At 36.3% G+C, this 18,675-nt stretch overlaps 2 protein-coding genes and 1 long non-coding RNA gene across 5 annotated transcripts; 2 read left to right on the top strand and 1 right to left on the bottom strand.

The window, feature by feature from the left end:
- Window positions 1-157: 157 nt before the first annotated feature.
- Window positions 158-4,745, bottom strand: LOC132188191 (Ribonuclease III family protein). Its single transcript, XM_059602597.2, has 5 exons — window positions 3,808-4,745; window positions 2,347-2,551; window positions 1,800-2,000; window positions 1,224-1,310; window positions 158-1,063 (listed from the first exon to the last, which is right to left on the bottom strand). The coding sequence occupies exons 1-5, from the start codon at window positions 4,599-4,601 to the stop codon at window positions 746-748; spliced, it is 1,605 nt and encodes a 534-aa protein (XP_059458580.1). The 5' UTR covers window positions 4,602-4,745; the 3' UTR covers window positions 158-745.
- A 1,603-nt stretch (window positions 4,746-6,348) lies between these two features.
- Window positions 6,349-11,228, top strand: LOC132188306 (uncharacterized). Of its 2 annotated transcripts, none has more exons than XR_009440873.2 (8): window positions 6,349-6,537; window positions 6,907-7,135; window positions 7,407-7,538; window positions 7,622-7,729; window positions 9,112-9,201; window positions 10,194-10,343; window positions 10,411-10,464; window positions 10,746-11,228. It is a non-coding gene; the product is annotated as an uncharacterized LOC132188306 (long non-coding RNA). The 2 variants fall into 2 exon arrangements; XR_009440872.2 differs by having other exon boundaries at window positions 9,109-9,201.
- A 3,626-nt stretch (window positions 11,229-14,854) lies between these two features.
- On the top strand, window positions 14,855-18,385 carry LOC132186903 (Phototropic-responsive NPH3 family protein). 2 transcript variants are annotated; one of them, XM_059601018.2, is made up of 6 exons: window positions 14,856-14,968; window positions 15,198-15,349; window positions 15,507-15,576; window positions 15,805-16,419; window positions 16,503-17,042; window positions 17,599-18,385. In XM_059601018.2, exons 2-6 carry the CDS (start codon window positions 15,225-15,227, stop codon window positions 18,142-18,144), a joined length of 1,896 nt encoding a protein of 631 aa, XP_059457001.2. In that variant the 5' UTR covers window positions 14,856-14,968; window positions 15,198-15,224; the 3' UTR covers window positions 18,145-18,385. The 2 variants fall into 2 exon arrangements, with proteins under 2 accessions (XP_088374036.1, XP_059457001.2); XM_088517910.1 differs by having other exon boundaries at window positions 14,855-15,349.
- The last annotated feature ends 290 nt before the right edge of the window (window positions 18,386-18,675 follow it).

The raw sequence follows: 18,675 nt of genomic DNA, 5'->3' as shown, positions 1-18,675 counted from the left end.
AGCAAACAGCAAAAGGGGGAGACCGACAAATAAGGGACTTGAAGAAGCTTGTCTCACTTGATCATAAGCTCACTTATGTTCCTTATATACAATATTTGTATGTTCCTTGTAACCAAATTGTTTCCAAGCAACCAGACTTGGGCCAAAAACATGCTCATCAAAAGAAAAAATTTGGTCGATGAATATACCTTTCACGTTAACAGTGGCACTAGAATTGATAACATATTTGATGAAGTATGAAAAGATCACATCACCAAGCTCCGAGGCCCTAGGAGGCCAATCAAGCAGTGACCACACTACTAAGAAAATTGGGCAAAAAAAAGATAAGAGATGTTCCATCGTTTCCTCATCACCATTGCACAGCTGACACCTGAGTGTTGCAGATTGGGACTTTCCATCAAAACTGACCTAGTGGGAAGAATACACCCAACTAGTTTCCATAGCAGAATCTCTCATGAATTTTAGCATTCTACAGAATTTTCCATGTCTTCTCCAGTAACATTATCATGCATGAGTGTATCAATGGCTTCCACAGCCCTCAGATTCTTTTTACCATAATAAATAATCCTGGAAGTTTGATGAATGAAATCTCATCAATTTATCTGATAAAAAATCTATACATCAGCCCCATTGAGATGAATTCGAACTGGATCTAGTACAAGCTGGTGGAAGCAAGTACAGCTCTGATAACAAAAAATGATTTCACTCTTATGTTACATTGGATTCATATTGTTCCTTTAGATCTTCACACAGGTTTAGGTTGGATTTGCTCAAAATCAAAAACCTCAAACATGAGCCGTCTTACATCTGGCTTTCCATAAACAGTGTAGGCGAGCCCATGAAGGGCTTGTTGAACAGCAGTTGTAGCTGGGTTCCTTAGTCTTCGATTGTACTCATATGCATCTTGAACTTGTTCAGAGTAGATGATAAAGCGATGGAGACGCTTGTCCCTCAAATACCTCCCACAGAACTTGTTCATAAGAATACGCCGATGCCTCTCTTGTAGCCACAATCCAGGAGCATCTAAATGCTTCATCAACAACTTCTCAGCCATCACAAGATCCTAGAGAAAGTGAAGACAGACAATTATCAAAATAACTGATTTATTCCACATCATAGAAAGGGAAAGCAAAATTTGGATTGTGCTTTTGAACTAAGGAATAATGCATTTGTCTCTATCAAGAGGCCAGAGAATGATTGCATTGATGCAGTAAATTTGTTACCTGGATCTTTTGCCCAACATATTCTAATCGCTCATAGCAAAAGCGAGGATGCTCAAACTTGTGCTTTGAGGGATGCAGAAAACAAAGCTGTATTTCAAGGAGAAATTAATATACACATCAAGAGATAGGGCCTAGCAAATATTTCATAAATGTCAGATAATTAACAGAATATGCATAATTTATAAGCAGGTATATGAAAATTAAATGAAGTTGTCTTCATAAACGTATATATCAAAAGATACCAAGTAGTACCTCTTATTCATTTACAAATTTTGATAATTGGGAGCTTAAAGTTTCTGGTAGATGGTTGATGAAACGCTACACGGACTGTACCCCAGTGAACTTTACATGTATGATCAAAGCATGGTAGTAATCATAGAAGAACAAAACCAAGGTATGAGAACATCCACCTAGTCAATTTTATCTATATGCATGCTGGCTTACATCATTTTTTTTTTAAACCTTGATTTCATCTGAATTTCAGTCTACAACAACATGTGAAAACCAATGGGTAATAAAAATATGTGAATCTAAGGAAGAAAAGGAAAGTGAAATGAGAGGCAGCAAAAAGATTACCTGTAGCCCAAGCCCAAGTTCAATGTTCCTGGCCTTAGTAATGTCTGGGATTCTATCTTTCATTGCTAAGGGGTATCCCAATGCTTGCATGACTTGGGGTCTGCTCTCATAATCCCATACATTGCCTCTGAACCGATGCATGCCTGGTGGAACACAAGCCCTGAAGAGCCTTGGGTGTGCAAAAAGAGCATCTTCTGGAGGCTGTGAAGGGGTTAAAAGTGAGATTCCTCCCAACATTGATTAGAGTACAATATTCACTATGCTATTGGAATTCTGCTACCAAATATATCCCAAGAATACTAATACAATCATTTTAAGATATGATCTCCAGAATTAGCCTGCAAAATTACTTTCCTTTTATGAGTCCAAAAACCAGGTCTGCAAACAACTAAATCTATAAACTTTTCCAGTCTGAAATATCTAATTCCAAAATTCAGTTCTGTCAAGCTTGTGTTTGCAGAGTGTCTTCAGAAGATTAGATTCTCGTGTTTACTTTCCAAAGGAGAAATATAAACAAAGAAAAAAATAAACAAAAAATAGAGCTTGCCTTATAGGCTGCAACATCTTGCCAGCTGAGCTTTTTGCCTTCAAATTCAACAGATACATAATCTACATCTTCAAGTTGTCTTCTTAAGTTTGGCTGGCAGTCCTCAGCTTCTGGGTCCATGCCAAACACTTCAAAAAGAACACGATACACTTCTGGCATACCAAAACATAGATAGATTGCCCCAAACAAAGCCCAGAACACAGACCTGTTCACAACATAACAAATTTAGAAGTCAATATGTTCTGCCCATCAATTATGAATTCTTATGCCACAAAGCAAACCCATTAAGTTAAATGATTTAATGGCAGAATAGCAAAATCATCGCTAATGCAGCTATAATCCAGTGCAGGAAGATGAGATATTCCTTGAATATGTCCGTACATGATAATTATAAGACATTTGAGACGTAATACAGGGTATTCATGTCCTCATAAAGCATCTTACTATCAATAAGTGTATGCTGCTCTGCTTTTTCACATTTTTTTTAATCGTTGAATTTTCACCCTCATTTGGATAGGGTAAGAAGTTATTGTCTTGAACTAATTCCGCTACCATCAAGGATATAGGTCTCACCACATCAAGCTCTTGCTCATTAACAAGCAGTTGCAGGAATATATGGACATTTTGTCTTTCCTATTGCCAAATCAACTCACACAAGGTCGACATGGAGCATTAAGAAAAATTATCTTGATGGTCCATGCTGTCAACAAACAGTCTCAGCAGCTATTTGGTGGAAGCGAAAACAGTGTCAATCAGTTCACAAAGCTTCCTTTAGCCAAATAGAACATTTGGCTCTAAATTCATAGTAGTTAGTATTGATGAGGAAGAGAAGCTTTCATCATCATTGAAAGGAAGTTCAATCATGAATACCTGAATAGCATGAAACATGAAGCCAATGGAAATTGAGTGGCAACAGCAGAATCAGGAAAACTTGGGATTGAAAAACAAGAATGGAAAATGGAACACAAAGCCTTGCGCTAATTGATGCCTAGCATAATCAATTATGGCATTACAAGTTTGAAAGCAAGAATGCACATAATCTCTAGCTAACTATAACTTCTGAGTCTAGGTGGAACCATTTACTTGGTGCACGAATGGTTGATTTTCAATTTTCAAAGTCGATGGTTCATTTCAATAAGCACTTCGATATAATATGACTTAAGGGCTCTCCAAAGACATTATTCCTTTCTATAGTAAGAGTACAATAATAGCTCACCATTGCAAAGCAAGAACTTTTAACACAAGAAAGTGCAATCAAGCAATAACTAACAGATGAGTGTTAAAATAATTTTCCACATACTTCTTGCAAGAGACAATCAAGGACCAATCAGATGCACGCCAAGTTCTGAGAAAACTAAAACTTTTGAAATCTAATAAGTCACACATTCAATTATTAACCACATTGTTCAACAGGCAAAGTTTTTGCATTTGAACTGAATTAAAGAACGTCAAGGAACTCACTTGGCGGGCGGCTCACGCTCCTTTCTCTTCAACTTATCCATATCATCATACGGAAATACCAAGTTCTGAAAGCTCGCAGCTTTGATCCAACTGGGCAGGAGCTTCTTCCCAATTAACCCGTACACCCTCTCTCTCAACGGAGCCGGTGACTCCCTCGGATACCTCTGCAAGAAGTACTCCGCAAACGCCATCTCAAGCACGTACTGCCCCAAGAACATCAACCTCGTGTGCCCCGACCGCACGTGCCGCGCCTTGCTCCTCTCGCACACGGGGTGCTGAAACGCCAGGTACAACAACGTGTCAAACTGTTTGGCCGGGTTGTCGTCCCCGAACCGCTCGTCCGAGGGCTCCAAAGGGTAACCCAGAGCCTGCTTGGCCTCGAGCAGGTACTCGTCCATCCAGGTCTTGTCGGCATTGTTGAGGCGGGTGGAGGGCAAGCACGAGCTCAACAAAGGGAACGACTTCAACGACAACTGGGGGCTGTTGAGGAACCTCTGGGCTAGCCTCTTGTCGTCCAATGGAGGCCTCAGAATAAACCTCTTAGGGGGGACCTTCTTCTTCGGAGAAGTGGCTCTTTTGCGTTCCGCTAGCTCCTTCAGGAGCCTCTGTGGGCTGTTCTTGGGGAGTTCTTGTTGTGGGTCTACGGCTACAGCGAAGATACGGAGGTTTCGCCACCTGGGGTTGGCGAATTTGTGGGGTTTTGTGTGGGTTTGGATGGGGAAGGGAGAGAAGGAGGATGAGGAAGAGCAATTGTTGGGCGTGGGAAGGTGTATGAAGGAAGATGAGAGTTCCATTGAGTAGGGGATGAGAGTGCGTATGGTGGGGAGCTGAGCATTAAGAAGCTTGAATCTCTTGGTGTGGCATTAGAGGGGTTTCTGTGTGCTTTGAATGCAGAGGGTTTTAGGGGGCTTTGAGAGGGGTGGATAAGGTGGGAGAAATTGGCCCCGATAATACGATAGAGATATTTTGGTGAGAGTACCCGAAAAACGACGCCGTGTAATCGGGCTTTTGGGAGTCAAGCTTAAACGAGTTCGGACATGTTCGCACCATTATAGCTTTTAAGTCTGTTTGTGTTTAAGAAATATAATTTTTAAGTTAAAAATAATTTTTGGACAAAAGCTTTATTTTTAAGTTTTTATTAAAATTAATTTGTGATCATTTTAGGCTTTTTTAACCCTTAAAAGCGTTTTTCATTTTTTTACCAAACAACTACCATTTTTTTTTTTTTCAAACGAATTTTTTGAATTTTAAAAACACCTTTAAACTTCTAAAATGCAATTCCAAACAAGCTCTTAATCTATTGAGGACAAGGGTGGAAGTATATGGCCTTTCGGGGGCTTCAGCCCCAAGGGCCATTTTTTCCACAAAAATTTTAGAAAATATCGTTAAAGTTTTTTGAAAATTAAAATTTAATTATTCAAATTTTTAATTTTGTTCCTCCAAACTTCAAATGCTAATTTTGCCGCCGCCGGAGACCACCATTTATAAAGCAAAAGTCACTAATATTCTGGTTATACATATATACACTAACACATATATACCAAGTCAAAAAACACATATACACTAACATAATACATAACTAAAATATGTTGGTGAATATATGTAAGCTAACATAATAGCATACGACATGATAGTATTACACGCACATTAAGTATGTAACTTTTATAGTGTTTAGTTTAACAATTTTATAGTATAGAATCCATGTTAATTTGTCCAATAATGAAAAAAAAAAAAAAAAAAAAAAATCTAGCTCAAGATTGAACTCGAGCTCGATTTTTGTTGATTTCTATTGAGCCCAATCATAAAGATCAATTCAAGCTCGAGCCCGAGTGTTTTTTTTTTTTTTTTCCTCCAGATCCAACTTGAACAAACAATTCTTAATTAACTAGAGCCATACTCACATACTAACTTAGTAACTTTCATTTGCCTCTTGGAGCTGCCCCAACTAGGAAGTGTGTATACTCTCACATTATTACCAGGGTTTAACTTTATATTAGGACAATATAATCATGTAATTAGTTAGGCATACAAAGCTATTATTATTTTTATATAAAAAATAAAAATCAATTTTCTTAAAATCTTTTTGGTCCAATATTTTGTTAAGGTTAAATTACTAAATTAATCCATGTGATTTAGAATTCTAGGTATCAACTTGGTAAACCCTTTTTCTATTGGGTTTTTATTGTCCTATATACTACTGTAACTACTTTAGCAACATTGACTCTTTAACATTTTCATTTATTTACTTTTCAAGGCTATGTTTGTTAATCTTCTAAAGCAAACATTTTTTTAAAAAAATTTAAAAAAACAAAAACATAATTTTCTCAAAATATTTAATAAACACTCAACTTTTCGAAACACAAAAATATCAAACACTTTTCAAAAAGAAAATTAAAAAAAAAAAAATACACCTTTGAAAAAACTTTTCATACATTCTTATAAGAATAGTACCTTTTAACAAAAATTCCATGCATCCTTATAAATATATTTTGAAAAAACTGGTTTATTTTTATTAGGATAGAGCTTAAAATAAATAAATAGTGAGGGACCGAGGGTGGCCGTGACTCGTGAGACTTGAGAGGCCACCTCAACGAAGGAGAGGGATCGCGTGGAATACGAGCTGCAGCCTACAAGCCTCCAATACATCAGCTGCCAGAAGCAAAGAGATATTAAGAAGGAAAAGATTGGATCAAAATTTTACATTTACAACTTTTTTTCGCATAACTACTGGTAATTATAGTTATCTGGAACTTTTTTTTTATTTTTCTAAGCCAAACTTCTTAGGTAAACGCGCATTTATTAAAAACTTCTCCTTGAACCTAATATCACGGTTATGTCGTTATGAATCATTATTGCTTTAAAAATTGAAGTTAGCAGTTTCCCCCGCGTTTTATCTTTGTTTTGTTAGCTTTCATTGCTGCCAAAAGGTCTTTTAACGTTTATTCGATTAATTGTTGGTTTTGAATAAATGGGTTTTGTTGAATTAACGTTTATAGTTCGCTGTGCGATCGTTTGGTGGGGCTGTTTTGGTATAGGAGCATTTGCTGTAAAGATGGTTTCTTATTTGAAAATTCTTATTTTTGGATTTGATGGAAACAGATAATTTGATGGAAGGCTTGGTGAGTTCACAGGCGGCACCAATCGGTGCTCATTGTAGGCAACATAGCTCTCCGTTCCTTCCTGCATTTCCCCATCGATTTTGAAGAAAATTGAATATCAGTCACATCCGGATAAACAAATCTCCTAAATCATTGAAATCAATAGCTGCTTCAGTTCAACCATTGGAAGCCTCAAAATTGGGACACTTCAACAACACTGCCATCCAAAGGTTATGCTTCAGCAATGCCTTAACATCCGCAATTTTTCAAGTTTGAAGGAAAATGGGTTTAATTTTAAACCTATTGTACTTTTTTATTTAGTTGAGTTGAGTTTTGATTTATGTATAAAGATTGGAGTTGGCTTACTTAGATATCAATTTTAGAGCTTATGATACGAATTATTGAACTCTTCAAATATTCACTGTGTACTTTTTCCATGGTAATTTTTACAACTTTAGAATTTTGTTTATGTTCTTGATGTTTGCTATCTCAAATTTATAGACGTTCTTGAGTTATGGAGAAATGCCAATGCGTGTGCTTTGATGTGGATAGCACGGTGTGCCTGGATGAGGGCATCGATGAACTTGCAGAATTTTGTTGAGCTGGAAAGGCTGTTGCAGAATGGACTTCTAGGTTGGATGTCCCACATTTATTGGAACTACTTCAATTGATTTGGTGTTAGTGTCTATGCCTGATTTGGTTTCTGATTTTGTTAGAGCAATGAGTGGTTCTGTTCCTTTTGAGGAGGCCTTGGCTGCCAGGCTATCTTTGTTCAATCCTTCCTTTTCTCAAGTCCGGGACTTTCTTGAAAAGAAGCCCCCAAGGTATGAGGGATTTTTAATTATCTGGAGCATGTTTTGACTTGTCTTAATAAGGTTGAGCTGGATAGTTTGATAAAAAAAGAAGTATATTCATTGAGTTTTATGTAGCATATGAAGACATAATTCAGCAGTCGTCTATGACTCTATGGAACCATTACCATCTTGTGGATGGAGTGGAATAATATATGCTGTCCTTTGTCCAAAATATATCTGAAATGGATCTTAATTCTAAAAGGCGGGCTAAATTGGATGTTGTCAAGACACCGTGTGCTTGCAGTAGATCTTTTAAAACATGGAGAAGCATCCAATTTTAATTGCGATAGCTGAGCACACTTTTTAATGCATTAATAGATGCATTGTCTTTTTGGAGTAAAGGTTTCTGTGGCCAAATCATGAAAACATTTTACTTTAGATTTTCTACTATATTGTACAAAACGTTTTAGGGATTGTTCTGTCAAAGATTTGTGCAAATTGGATTCATTTACTGAATTTGCTCATGGATTGTTCAGGTTTACAAGGGAAACACTGCAGCCTCTTAAACTTTTATATATATTTTCAATTCTTGACATGCATGGCATAGTTTCACTCTACTGCTAGTTAGACTGCGTGGACCAAGCAAAGTTAATGCCATGTTTGCTTCCTTTATGGATTTAGTTGTCAAATCATAATGGAAGAGACTCTTGCAGTCATCCTCTTAATACTTACAAGTTTTCTTGCAGCCACTATCACAAACAGTAACTAAGCTCCCAACCATGTTAAATGACCCTTATGAGGCCACCTTATGCAAGTTTTGTACTAAAGTTGTATAATTATTTTTGAAAAATTTTCCCACCCCTTTTCATGTTGTGTGCTGGTAGATGATCGTTGTTATTGTTATTGTTGTTATTTATCATTAGTATTAGGGAGTTGACTTTTGCCAAATATGAGACTACTATGAAACATGCAACTTGAAGTGGCAGAGCTTAGGCTTGTCAAAGCTATTACTGTAATGGCTGTCGATGATTTCCAATTTCACAGTATGCTTTTACAATCCTACTGTTAGTATATAACTAATTCAGTCACGCCATCAAACCAAAACAATGAACTGTCTATGTGACGAGGGTATTTGTAAAAGGTTAGAAAATGAAAAAAATGCTGAACACCAATGAAGTTTCATAAACATAATTTCGCTACATGCTATCTGAAACTACAATGATACACAGTGCTATATCAGATGTATTATAATTGTTGTTTTTTGTCTGTTTGTCTTTTTTTATTTTATTATTATTATTATATGTTCATGGCAACTTAACTCTAACAATGACCACTGTTTTGAGTTTAATTTGAACTAAACAATATCTGCCATTTCTATTTTTTGATATATTGGCTTTCTCTTGGCATAGAAGAGTTAGTCAAGAAGCTGAAGGCTAATAATACCACCGTTACCTGATCTCTGGAGGCTTTCGTCAAATGATATGCTGTCAATAATGGAATAGGTATCAGTCCCTTCTTTCTTTCTTTTTCTTGAAAGCATTCTTTGAAGAGGCCCAAGGGATAGGTAATGGGTTGGGATCTGTCAAGCAAAGATCATTAGTTCAAATTTTCTCTTCCTTTCCTTTCCTCTCCCTTCAGCCAATTACTCATAAAAAAAGAAAAAAAAAAATGCATACCTCTACTCATATGTAGTTACTTCATTCAATTGGATAGTGATTGCGTGTAGAAGTAGTCAATCTTAGGAAACTGGAGCATGTGGTGTTCTTACAACATTGTCAAATCACTGTTTCAGTGGACCCTAACATGACACACATGCCCCAACTGAGTCAAGGAACATGCTGATCTCTTTTAAGTACAATTGATGATAGCACACTGTACAGAGAAGAATTTATAAGAAACTATCAAAAGAAAGAAGGAAAAATACACGTATTACCTTGAATTACCATAACAATTTGTAATGTCTATCACAAACTTTCAATTGAAATAATGTCTTCCCAAACTACCAAAAAATTACAGTATTATTCCTCTTGTCCCACAAAAAAAAAAAAAAACCAACGACCGTGGGTGGATTGGTGAAGACCCATGGCTGCTGCTGTGGGTCACCAGTTTTTTTTTATTGTATTCTTTTCAAAAATTATAAATGTGTTTTTATCATTTTTGGCACAGAGAGGTACATTGCAATTTTCTGCTAGTTTGAAGGGAACATTATTTTAATTGAAAGTTTTGATGAGACATTGCAAATTATCTGATTGTTTGAAGTGGGCATGTATTGTTTTTCCAAAAAAGAAATATGCTGTTTGTTCATGTGATGCACATATTCCTTGGATGCCTTACACTTCAAGTGCTCACAAGGTTAATGTCATTTTGTGATCTGACATTTCTATAGTGATGGGACTCATAATGTGCAATTTTATGTGGGCTCTAGCATACAGCATCTATTTCTGTTTTAAATTGGAGAATGGTGTAATTTTTAATTAAACAACTTCCTCTGAAGCCTGTAGCGACGATCCTTGGGGTTTCACCTGAAAACATTTTTGCTAATCAACTGCCATTTGGAAGTGATGGAGACTTTATGGGGTTTGACACGAAGGAGCCCACTTCAAGAAGTGGGGGAAAAGCTACTGCAGTCCAACAGATAAGAAAGGTAAATCCCGTAGCTGTTTGTTTATTACTTGTTTGTGTTTATGACGCTAATAAACTTGGTTTTCCAGGCTCATGGGTACAAGGAATTGGTAATGATTGGGGATGGGGCAACTGATCTTGAGGTAAGTCGTCCACACCTAAAATCGTGTATTTGTGGCAACTTTCCATTAGAAATCTGCTGAAGCACCTGATGTTTATGTTCCGTGAGTTGTCACATTTGAGCATGTCTATATACTAACGAGGAAATGCCTTTGATGCTCAGCTTGTTTTGTTTGAAATTGTGTTAAAGAGTTTAAAAAGTACTTTTTAATATATAAGAAGTTGTACAAAGCAAAAAACTTGTAACACATTTTGAAAAACTAACCATCTAATTTACCATAAATTTTGAACAATTAATCTACAGCGAAGATTCCACATGGGCAAACTTTTGTGGTCATCCTTGGCATCAGCGTTGTTCGGTTTTCGAGACGTTCATCTTCTTCTGTGGCTGAAACTTTGAAGAAATTTCAAGAAGCCAAATGAAAAGAAGCAGACACACGCAGCTCCGAGGTGACAAGTCCCAGAACAGCAATTGTCTGTTGTACAAATATTGCAGTGAAAGTTACCGAACCCTACTTCTGCAAGAATCTTGAAAATATGTATATTGCTTGTGAAAATAATTGCCTTGCTTGTGGTTGTGGGCCTCTGAAATGTAATGGTATGTTGCATTATAACTCTAGTAATAGCTATCTAGGTACTGGATATGCAAATTATTTTCCAATGGGCCTCTTTCCATTGTCCCCCACCCTCACCCCCGCATAGGGAACCATGGTGAAGGGAATCAAAATTTTTGTCAGTGTGGTCACATCTGTTATCCTTTTTAGAACCTTTCAGCTGATGAACGACTTGCCCAACTTTGGATTTGTAATTTGTGTTTGATTGTCGGGTTTAGATTTTGTGAGTCATGAAAATAAAATTATATGGGTTAATTTTAATTCAACTTATTTTATTATTTTAATTCACAAATTTCATGTTGAATTTTCGAGTCGTGTCAAATATTGTCATCTTTTATGTCGCATATCGAGTTCGAGTCATGTCGAGATATGAGTATAAGATTATATAGGCTTAACCCTAATCCAATTCTTTTAGCCTCTTTTTTTTTTAATTTAAATTTAAATTTAAATTTTACAGTTGCATAAACCTCCAAAGTTGCGCGCTTGCTCTAGCTGGATGGCTCTACGCGAATACCCAGTTTTTACACATATCGATGGGTCCATTCCAGTTCTTATGGTGAAAGGTTTCCTGTGTGTGGATCGAGAAAATGGTTTAAGAAGCTGTTGGAATCCTCCATGGAAGGACAGACAAGGTAGACAAACGTAAACCGCTGGCCTCGACTAATTATGATCTTCTTCTGATTTATTGGCAGACACTTGGGAAAAGTTTAGTGGCCAGGGTTTGCTTCGACTGCCAAACAAAAACGCAGCTCCAACGTGATCGATATTCGTTGGGGCCAGCATCACTAGACTACATTATTTTGGGGCCAACATATCTTTTTTCTTTCTTTCTTTCTATGCAATGGGAAAAGGGGAAAAAGAGAGAAAGAAAAATTATAAAATAAATAAAAAATAAAGACAATAGAGCTATCTTAAAAACAATTGAAAATGAGTCAAATAAATAATCTAGTCCATCGACTACCGAGTATCATTTTGGTATCTAAACTATATGTTTGGTTTTAATTTCATTCCTGAACTATGATTGTTTTATTTAGTCATTTAAATTTCAACAACGCCTTAAATTTTTAGCTAATTTGTCCAATAGAAAGTCACCTTTTTAATTTTTTTTTTCCATTACTCTATTCAAATATTTTTCTTTAATCTTTTTTTTCCAACAATCATATTTCTCAAAAATTCATCTACTCCCAACTGTTATATTTTTAAAAATTCATTTTTTTTCAACTTTTCGCAATTTTACTTGCTACGTGGGAGAGAAGGAATGAGAGAGAGAGAGACCGGGAGTAAAGAGAGAGGATAAAAGGAAAGTAATAAAGTATGAGTAATATATATATCCTACTATTATCTCTATATGTTAATGTAACATTATCAATCCACTGTTAGATGAAAGAAAAAAAAACAGTCATTGGTAAAATGACAATGTCATGTCAATATAATAAAATAATAACGAGATATATAGCATTACTCCTTTACCCTCAAAATATTTGTATATAGTACATAAGCTAGATCAATCAGTTTCATTGATATAATGAGAGCAAGCCAAGATCGGAACAACATTGAAATGTTTTTTGAACTTTAAGGATTAAGTTAAAATAGGCAAAATGATACAAAGATAGAATCGGAAATATATAAAAATAGTTCAAAACCAAAATGATTGAAGGATGAACCCACTGAAATAATGAGGGCATGAGGTCTTGGGATCATAATATGAATTGATATGTATCGATGAATAAACAGTCCAATGATCCGTCTACATTGAAAGATTGCCCCTTAAATTGTACGATGTGAAGTGACATCCCCAAAAGAGGCCCCTTGATGTGTCCAAGAGCTTTTGTTCTCATTAATCTTGGACATACAATTTATTGCCACTCTCTCTCTCTCACTCTCTCTCCTACTCATCTTTGCATGATTATCAATCAATTCTACATTTGCTACCCTTTCTTCAAAGGTGGGTCAGATTTGCAGTCTCTCCCGAATGCAACATAGCAGAAGAATTTACTCATTTCGCAAAAACACATGTTTCTTTGTAATCCATCCCAATTTGAACAGGATAAGCTCAACCAACTGGCAGTTTCTTCTCTGTCTTCCTCCCTTCCTCCCATCTTTCTCTCTTGGTTTATTAGGCTCGCTGCCTACCCTCCTCGGTGTAGGGTTTGTCGGCCACCGAAAATTGAGTGGCTTTTTGTGAAAGAGAAATGATAGAAATCATATTTTTATTTCATTTTGTTGATATGAAATTATTATGAATTAATCCCCATAAAAAAAAAAAAAGGTTAATTATCAGTTTATAACATTACTTTTTCATAAAATAAAATAAATATAACATAACATGTGAAATATTTGATTGAAATATAAGGTAAAATATAGAAATAAGGTTTGAATTATGAGCTTTGCTCTGAATCTCTAATAATTTATGTTAAATTACTATTTATTTAAAGAAATTAAGTTAATAAAAAAATAAGAAATTTATTTATTTAATTAATATTATAAAGAACTCTATATTTCAACCTTTAAAAGAATGCTTGCATTAGTATTTTACCCCATTCTCTATAAGAAAATTCCATGCCCTCCATTTTGGTATGAACCAGTAGATGTTGAAGTTTGAATGACTGATGAGTTCTGGCTTCGTGGTTCATGAGCTGTCGCAATTTCCAAGAGATCATTCTTTTTTTTTTTTTTTAATGTTCTTACGAATTATGATTATACTGAGCAAATAAAAATTAACAGGAAAAAAAGAAAAGAAAAGGAAGTTCATGATTTTGTCTAAAAATACCAATGATAAATAGATGATAATACGCATGGGCCTTCCACCATCTTTCATATATGATTGATTGACATAAATATCAATCAAGTCACTATCATATGTTAAAATATTGATGTTGGATAAAACTATGATTGTTCTAACACGGATGGTGTGATAGCAAAAATTGACTTTTACCAAAAACTAAAAAAAATATAATCATTGTATAAAATAAAACTAGGAATCCTAACAAAATCTAGAGAAAATACGACACTAAAAACCCTACTAAAACGATGACATAAATATTTCTTAAAATGGCAAAAAAAAAACCTTAAAATCCAGATTTGGAGGAAAAAATAGCATATTTTGAGGTTGAAAATGATGCTTTCTTGATGATGCTCTTTTCAAATTGGGGTCTAATGTGCAATTATGATACATATAGTAAAAGTTATAACTGGTCCCAAAGAGCTAGCTCAATTAGTTGGGACCACGCCTAATAAAACAGAAGTCATTAGTTCGAGTCATTCTCCTCCCTCTTATGCGAACATGTCAAAAAAAGAAGAAATTATAATTGTTCTATTGCATACTACGTAATATTGGCCCAAATACAACTAATTAAATGATTGAATTTATTATTTATATAGTTTAATTTTTTGGGATAAATGAATATTTATCACGAAATTAGAGAAAATGTTACGAATTCGAACTTTATATCTAAAAGACACGTTTCATTTCAATTAAATATATTACATGTAAAGAAAATATAAAAAAATATAAACCTTTTTCTTAATGTCTTGTCCTTAATTTCATTCTTGTGGTTTGACACTTTGGGCACCTTTGTGGTTGAATTGCAAGAAGGAAAAGCTAAGAAAAAAAAAAAAAGAAGATGGGCACCTTTGTGGGTGAGAATAATGCCTAGGTGGAAATTCCTACCATTAGCCGCCAAAAAACACGCAACCATCTCAGATTCTCATCCCTTCAACGTGACTCCCTAAAAGCCCGTGCCACACACTAAAATCTACAACTTCATACTTCTGTTTAGCCACATTCCTATGAGGTGAATGCCCAAATTGCCCTTCACTTCCCTACATTTTGTAGTACATTTCCCTACTTATACCCCGGCATGGTAATCTTCTCTAGCTCAAGCAGGAGGCCAATTTGGGTAATGCACCAAAGGTGATGATTGTTTGTGAGGCTGAAGTGGGATAATTAGAGAGAAAGAGAGCTGCAGCTTTAGCTTCTGTTCTCATGATTATTGCATAATAGTTCAGCTGAGCTTCTTATTGAGAGTTTGAAAAAGGGTCAAAAAGAAACAAAAAAAGTACAGGGGATGACACGCTCGTGGATGTTGCTTCACTACAACCTTTGACAGGAATTGCATCTCAGTCTTTCTCTGCGTTTGCAGGCTTCATCATCCACTTTATGTGGAGAAATGACAATGGCGAAAGGTGCCTCAGTCTCAGCTGCCATGGCGGATCTTGATCAGGAAGATGCTGCACCTAACATGTCTTCAAAGAAGGAGCTCCTTTCCACTGCCCTCAAGAGAACCAGCGAGTGGTTTGCTTCTTTTCTTTTTGTCTTATCTAATGGCCTGACTGGGTTTGTTCTTAAACAGTCAGAAATTATGTCTGTTATCTTTTATGTTTGGTGGACTTTCTTGGAAGAAAAGTTAGGCGGGAGAAAAATTGAAGATGGTATCTTGAAATTTTTACAGGATTTTCTCCCAGGAGATCCCAAGCGATGTTACCATTCATGTTGGAGGAGGTTCCTTTTCCTTGCATAAGGTGCAATCCAATCCAATCTTAACTCCTGCTTTTCAGTTTCAAGTATCAAATAATCTTATAGAATCAATAACAGTTGGTATAGGAAAAGCATCCTATTATCCAACTTCTATGCCTTTTGCTATTTGTAAGCTTTTGTAAATCCAAGAAACATTGAGAATCTAACATAGGATTGCAATTCAATCACAATTTGTAGTGAATTTTACTGTTTCTTACTCACCTCAATTGCAGTTTCCGTTAGTCTCAAAGTGTGGATACATAAGAAAACTGGTGTCAGAGTCTAGTGATGCTGATCTTTCTGCCATTGAACTCAATGAAGTCCCGGGCGGAGCAGAAGCATTCGAGCTTGCAGCTAAATTCTGCTATGGAATAAATTTTGAGATAACAGTAGACAACATTGCCATCCTCCGATGCGTGGCAGAGTATCTAGAGATGACCGAGGACTATGCTGTCGGAAACTTGGTCGGAAGAACTGAAGCCTACGTGAACGAAGTGGCACTTAAGAGCCTGGCTGGGGCGGTTTCTGTTTTGCACATGTCAGAAAACCTCCTTCCAACAGCAGAGAGAGTGAAACTGGTGAGCAGATGCATAGATACCATAGCATACATAGCCTGCAAAGATAGCCAGTTTTGTATGTCAAGCAGGGGTGAGAGCGTCCATGAGGGTGCAATTTCTTCTTCAGTGTCTCATCCAAAGTCAATTGTTGATTGGTGGGCCGAGGATTTGACTGTTTTTAGAATTGATATCTTTCAACGAGTTCTTATTGCAATGATGGCAAGAGGGTTTAAACAATATGCTCTTGGTCCAATACTAATGCTCTATGCACAGAAATCTCTACGAGGTTTGGTGAGATCCTACCCTGAAACCGTTCAAATCTTTCACTTTATGTGGTTAATGTGGCTAAGCCTGAATTTTCATTTGTGTTGTAGGAAATATTTGGAAAGGGAAGGAAGAAAATTGAGCCAAGACAAGAGCACGAGAAGAGGGTTGTATTGGAAACAATAGTGAGCCTTTTGCCAAGGGAAAAGAACACATTGTCTGTCAGCTTTCTCTCTATGCTGCTTCGAGCTGCAATATATCTTGAGACAACAGTTGCTTGCCGGCTTGATTTGGAAAAGAGGATGGGCACGCAATTGGGGCAGGCTGTTTTGGATGATCTCTTGATTCCTTCGTATTCCTTCACTGGGGACACGTTGTTTGACGTGGACACAGTGCAGCGGATCATGATGAATTTCCTTGAATTTGAAATGGAAGGGAGCCGTTTCGGCTACAGTTCAGATGATGTGTATGTTTCTCCTCCACCAAGTGATATGGAACGGGTTGGGAAGCTTATGGAGAATTATCTTGCTGAAATAGCCTCTGATCGTAACTTATCTGTTTCAAGGTTCAATGCTCTTGCTGAACTTATCCCAGAACAATCAAGGGTAACAGAAGATGGGATGTACAGAGCCGTAGATATCTACCTAAAGGTGCACTCTCTCTACTTTCAAATTCCTTTCTTGTTCAGCTTCAAAGTAAATTTAGTGTGTGATTCTTATAGACCTTTTTGCCACATTTGAAGGAAATGAATAAGAAAATCATCAGCAGGGCTGCTCTATCCGTTATTGCTACTTGGGTTTTCAGAAATATTTAATTGAAATGAGAGAATAATGACGAAAACAATGTTTGAACTCAAAACTTATGCTCTGATACCATGTTAAATCACTACTTATCCCAAAAACTTAAGTTAAAAAACAGATGTGAATTTAATTATTTAAATAAAACTTTAACACTCCACCTCGGACCTGACAACCCATAGACTCCAACAAGCCTGCATACCATATCGTGCCTTAACTCTAGTGTAAACTAGAGTAATGCAATGCTTAGTATTGATATCAAGACATTTTGAAATTTTGTTCAAATCCATACAAAATGTCAAAGGTTTGGACAACAGTTTGTGCTCAATGACTTCTGTTCAAATTACAAGAAGCAATTATTGATAAAATTGAAATTTATAGTGGTTGTTAATTGTCCTTGTTGATACAGGCTCATCCTGCTTTAAGTGACATGGAAAGAAAGAAAGTTTGCAGCCTGATGGACTGTCAGAAACTATCTCGGGAGGCTTGTGCACATGCTGCTCAGAACGACCGGCTTCCTGTTCAAACTGTGGTTCAAGTGCTTTATTACGAGCAACAACGCCTAAGAGATGTCATGAGTGGCAGCCTTATGAGTGGAGATTCTTCTGCTCTTTCTTCCAAAGTAAATGTATACTCCACTGATACCCTTCCAATTTCTGATGAGCTCTCCAGCTTACGAAGAGAGAATGAGGACCTTAAAATAGAGCTAGTGAAAATGAAAATGAGGCTCAAAGAAATTGAAAAATCCCCACTTTTATCAGCAGCAAGCAGTCCAATGCAAAGCAGTACTATGCCATCTGCTGATAAGCCTCCTCTGCCCAGAAGATCATTTATGAGCTCTGTGTCCAAAAAACTTGGGAGGCTTTCTCCTTTTTCACGAGTTGATAGTATCACACCTGGCATTAGCAGAGGTAAGACAAAACCCAGCAGGGATCGTCGGCATTCCATATCTTAAAAGACATTAGTTTGTCTTTAAGCTCTTTTAGCAGTCTCTGATGTTTATAGTGTCATTGTTGCTTTGTTCTTAAGGCTTGAGAAGAGGGCTAGCAGCTTCTGCCTGCTTTTTCCCCCTCATTCTATTTCATTTCTGTAAAATCGTTGTAAATTATATGCCACTCGATCTATGTTTCCCTCAAGAAGTATTAGTCTATAATACAAAGTAGATGCATATAAAAAGTGAAGAGTGCTGAGTGTAACATTAATCGAATTGCTGTCTAACTGCCATCTTTTCAGGTCCAGGGCTTCTTGCTATAGAATTGGAAATTGATCAGCAGTTACTTTTGAGTGTAGTAGTAAATGTTCAATTACACTATACTCAATTTGCTCATGGCTAAAATGGAGGAAAAGAAAATTCAATATTTTACTGTTATGGGAGGTTGGAACAGTTAGCCCAGGAAAGCATAAACTAATTAAACTAAACACCACAAAGATATCAATACCAAAATAAAAGCAAGCATAAAACAAATCAAAATAGAGATTTTGGTAA

Source organism: Corylus avellana, chromosome 6, assembly GCF_965113065.1.
Source record: "Corylus avellana chromosome 6, dhCorAvel1.hap1.2, whole genome shotgun sequence".
NCBI lineage: Eukaryota > Viridiplantae > Streptophyta > Magnoliopsida > Fagales > Betulaceae > Corylus > Corylus avellana.
This window is presented reverse-complemented; position numbering and strand designations above follow the sequence as displayed.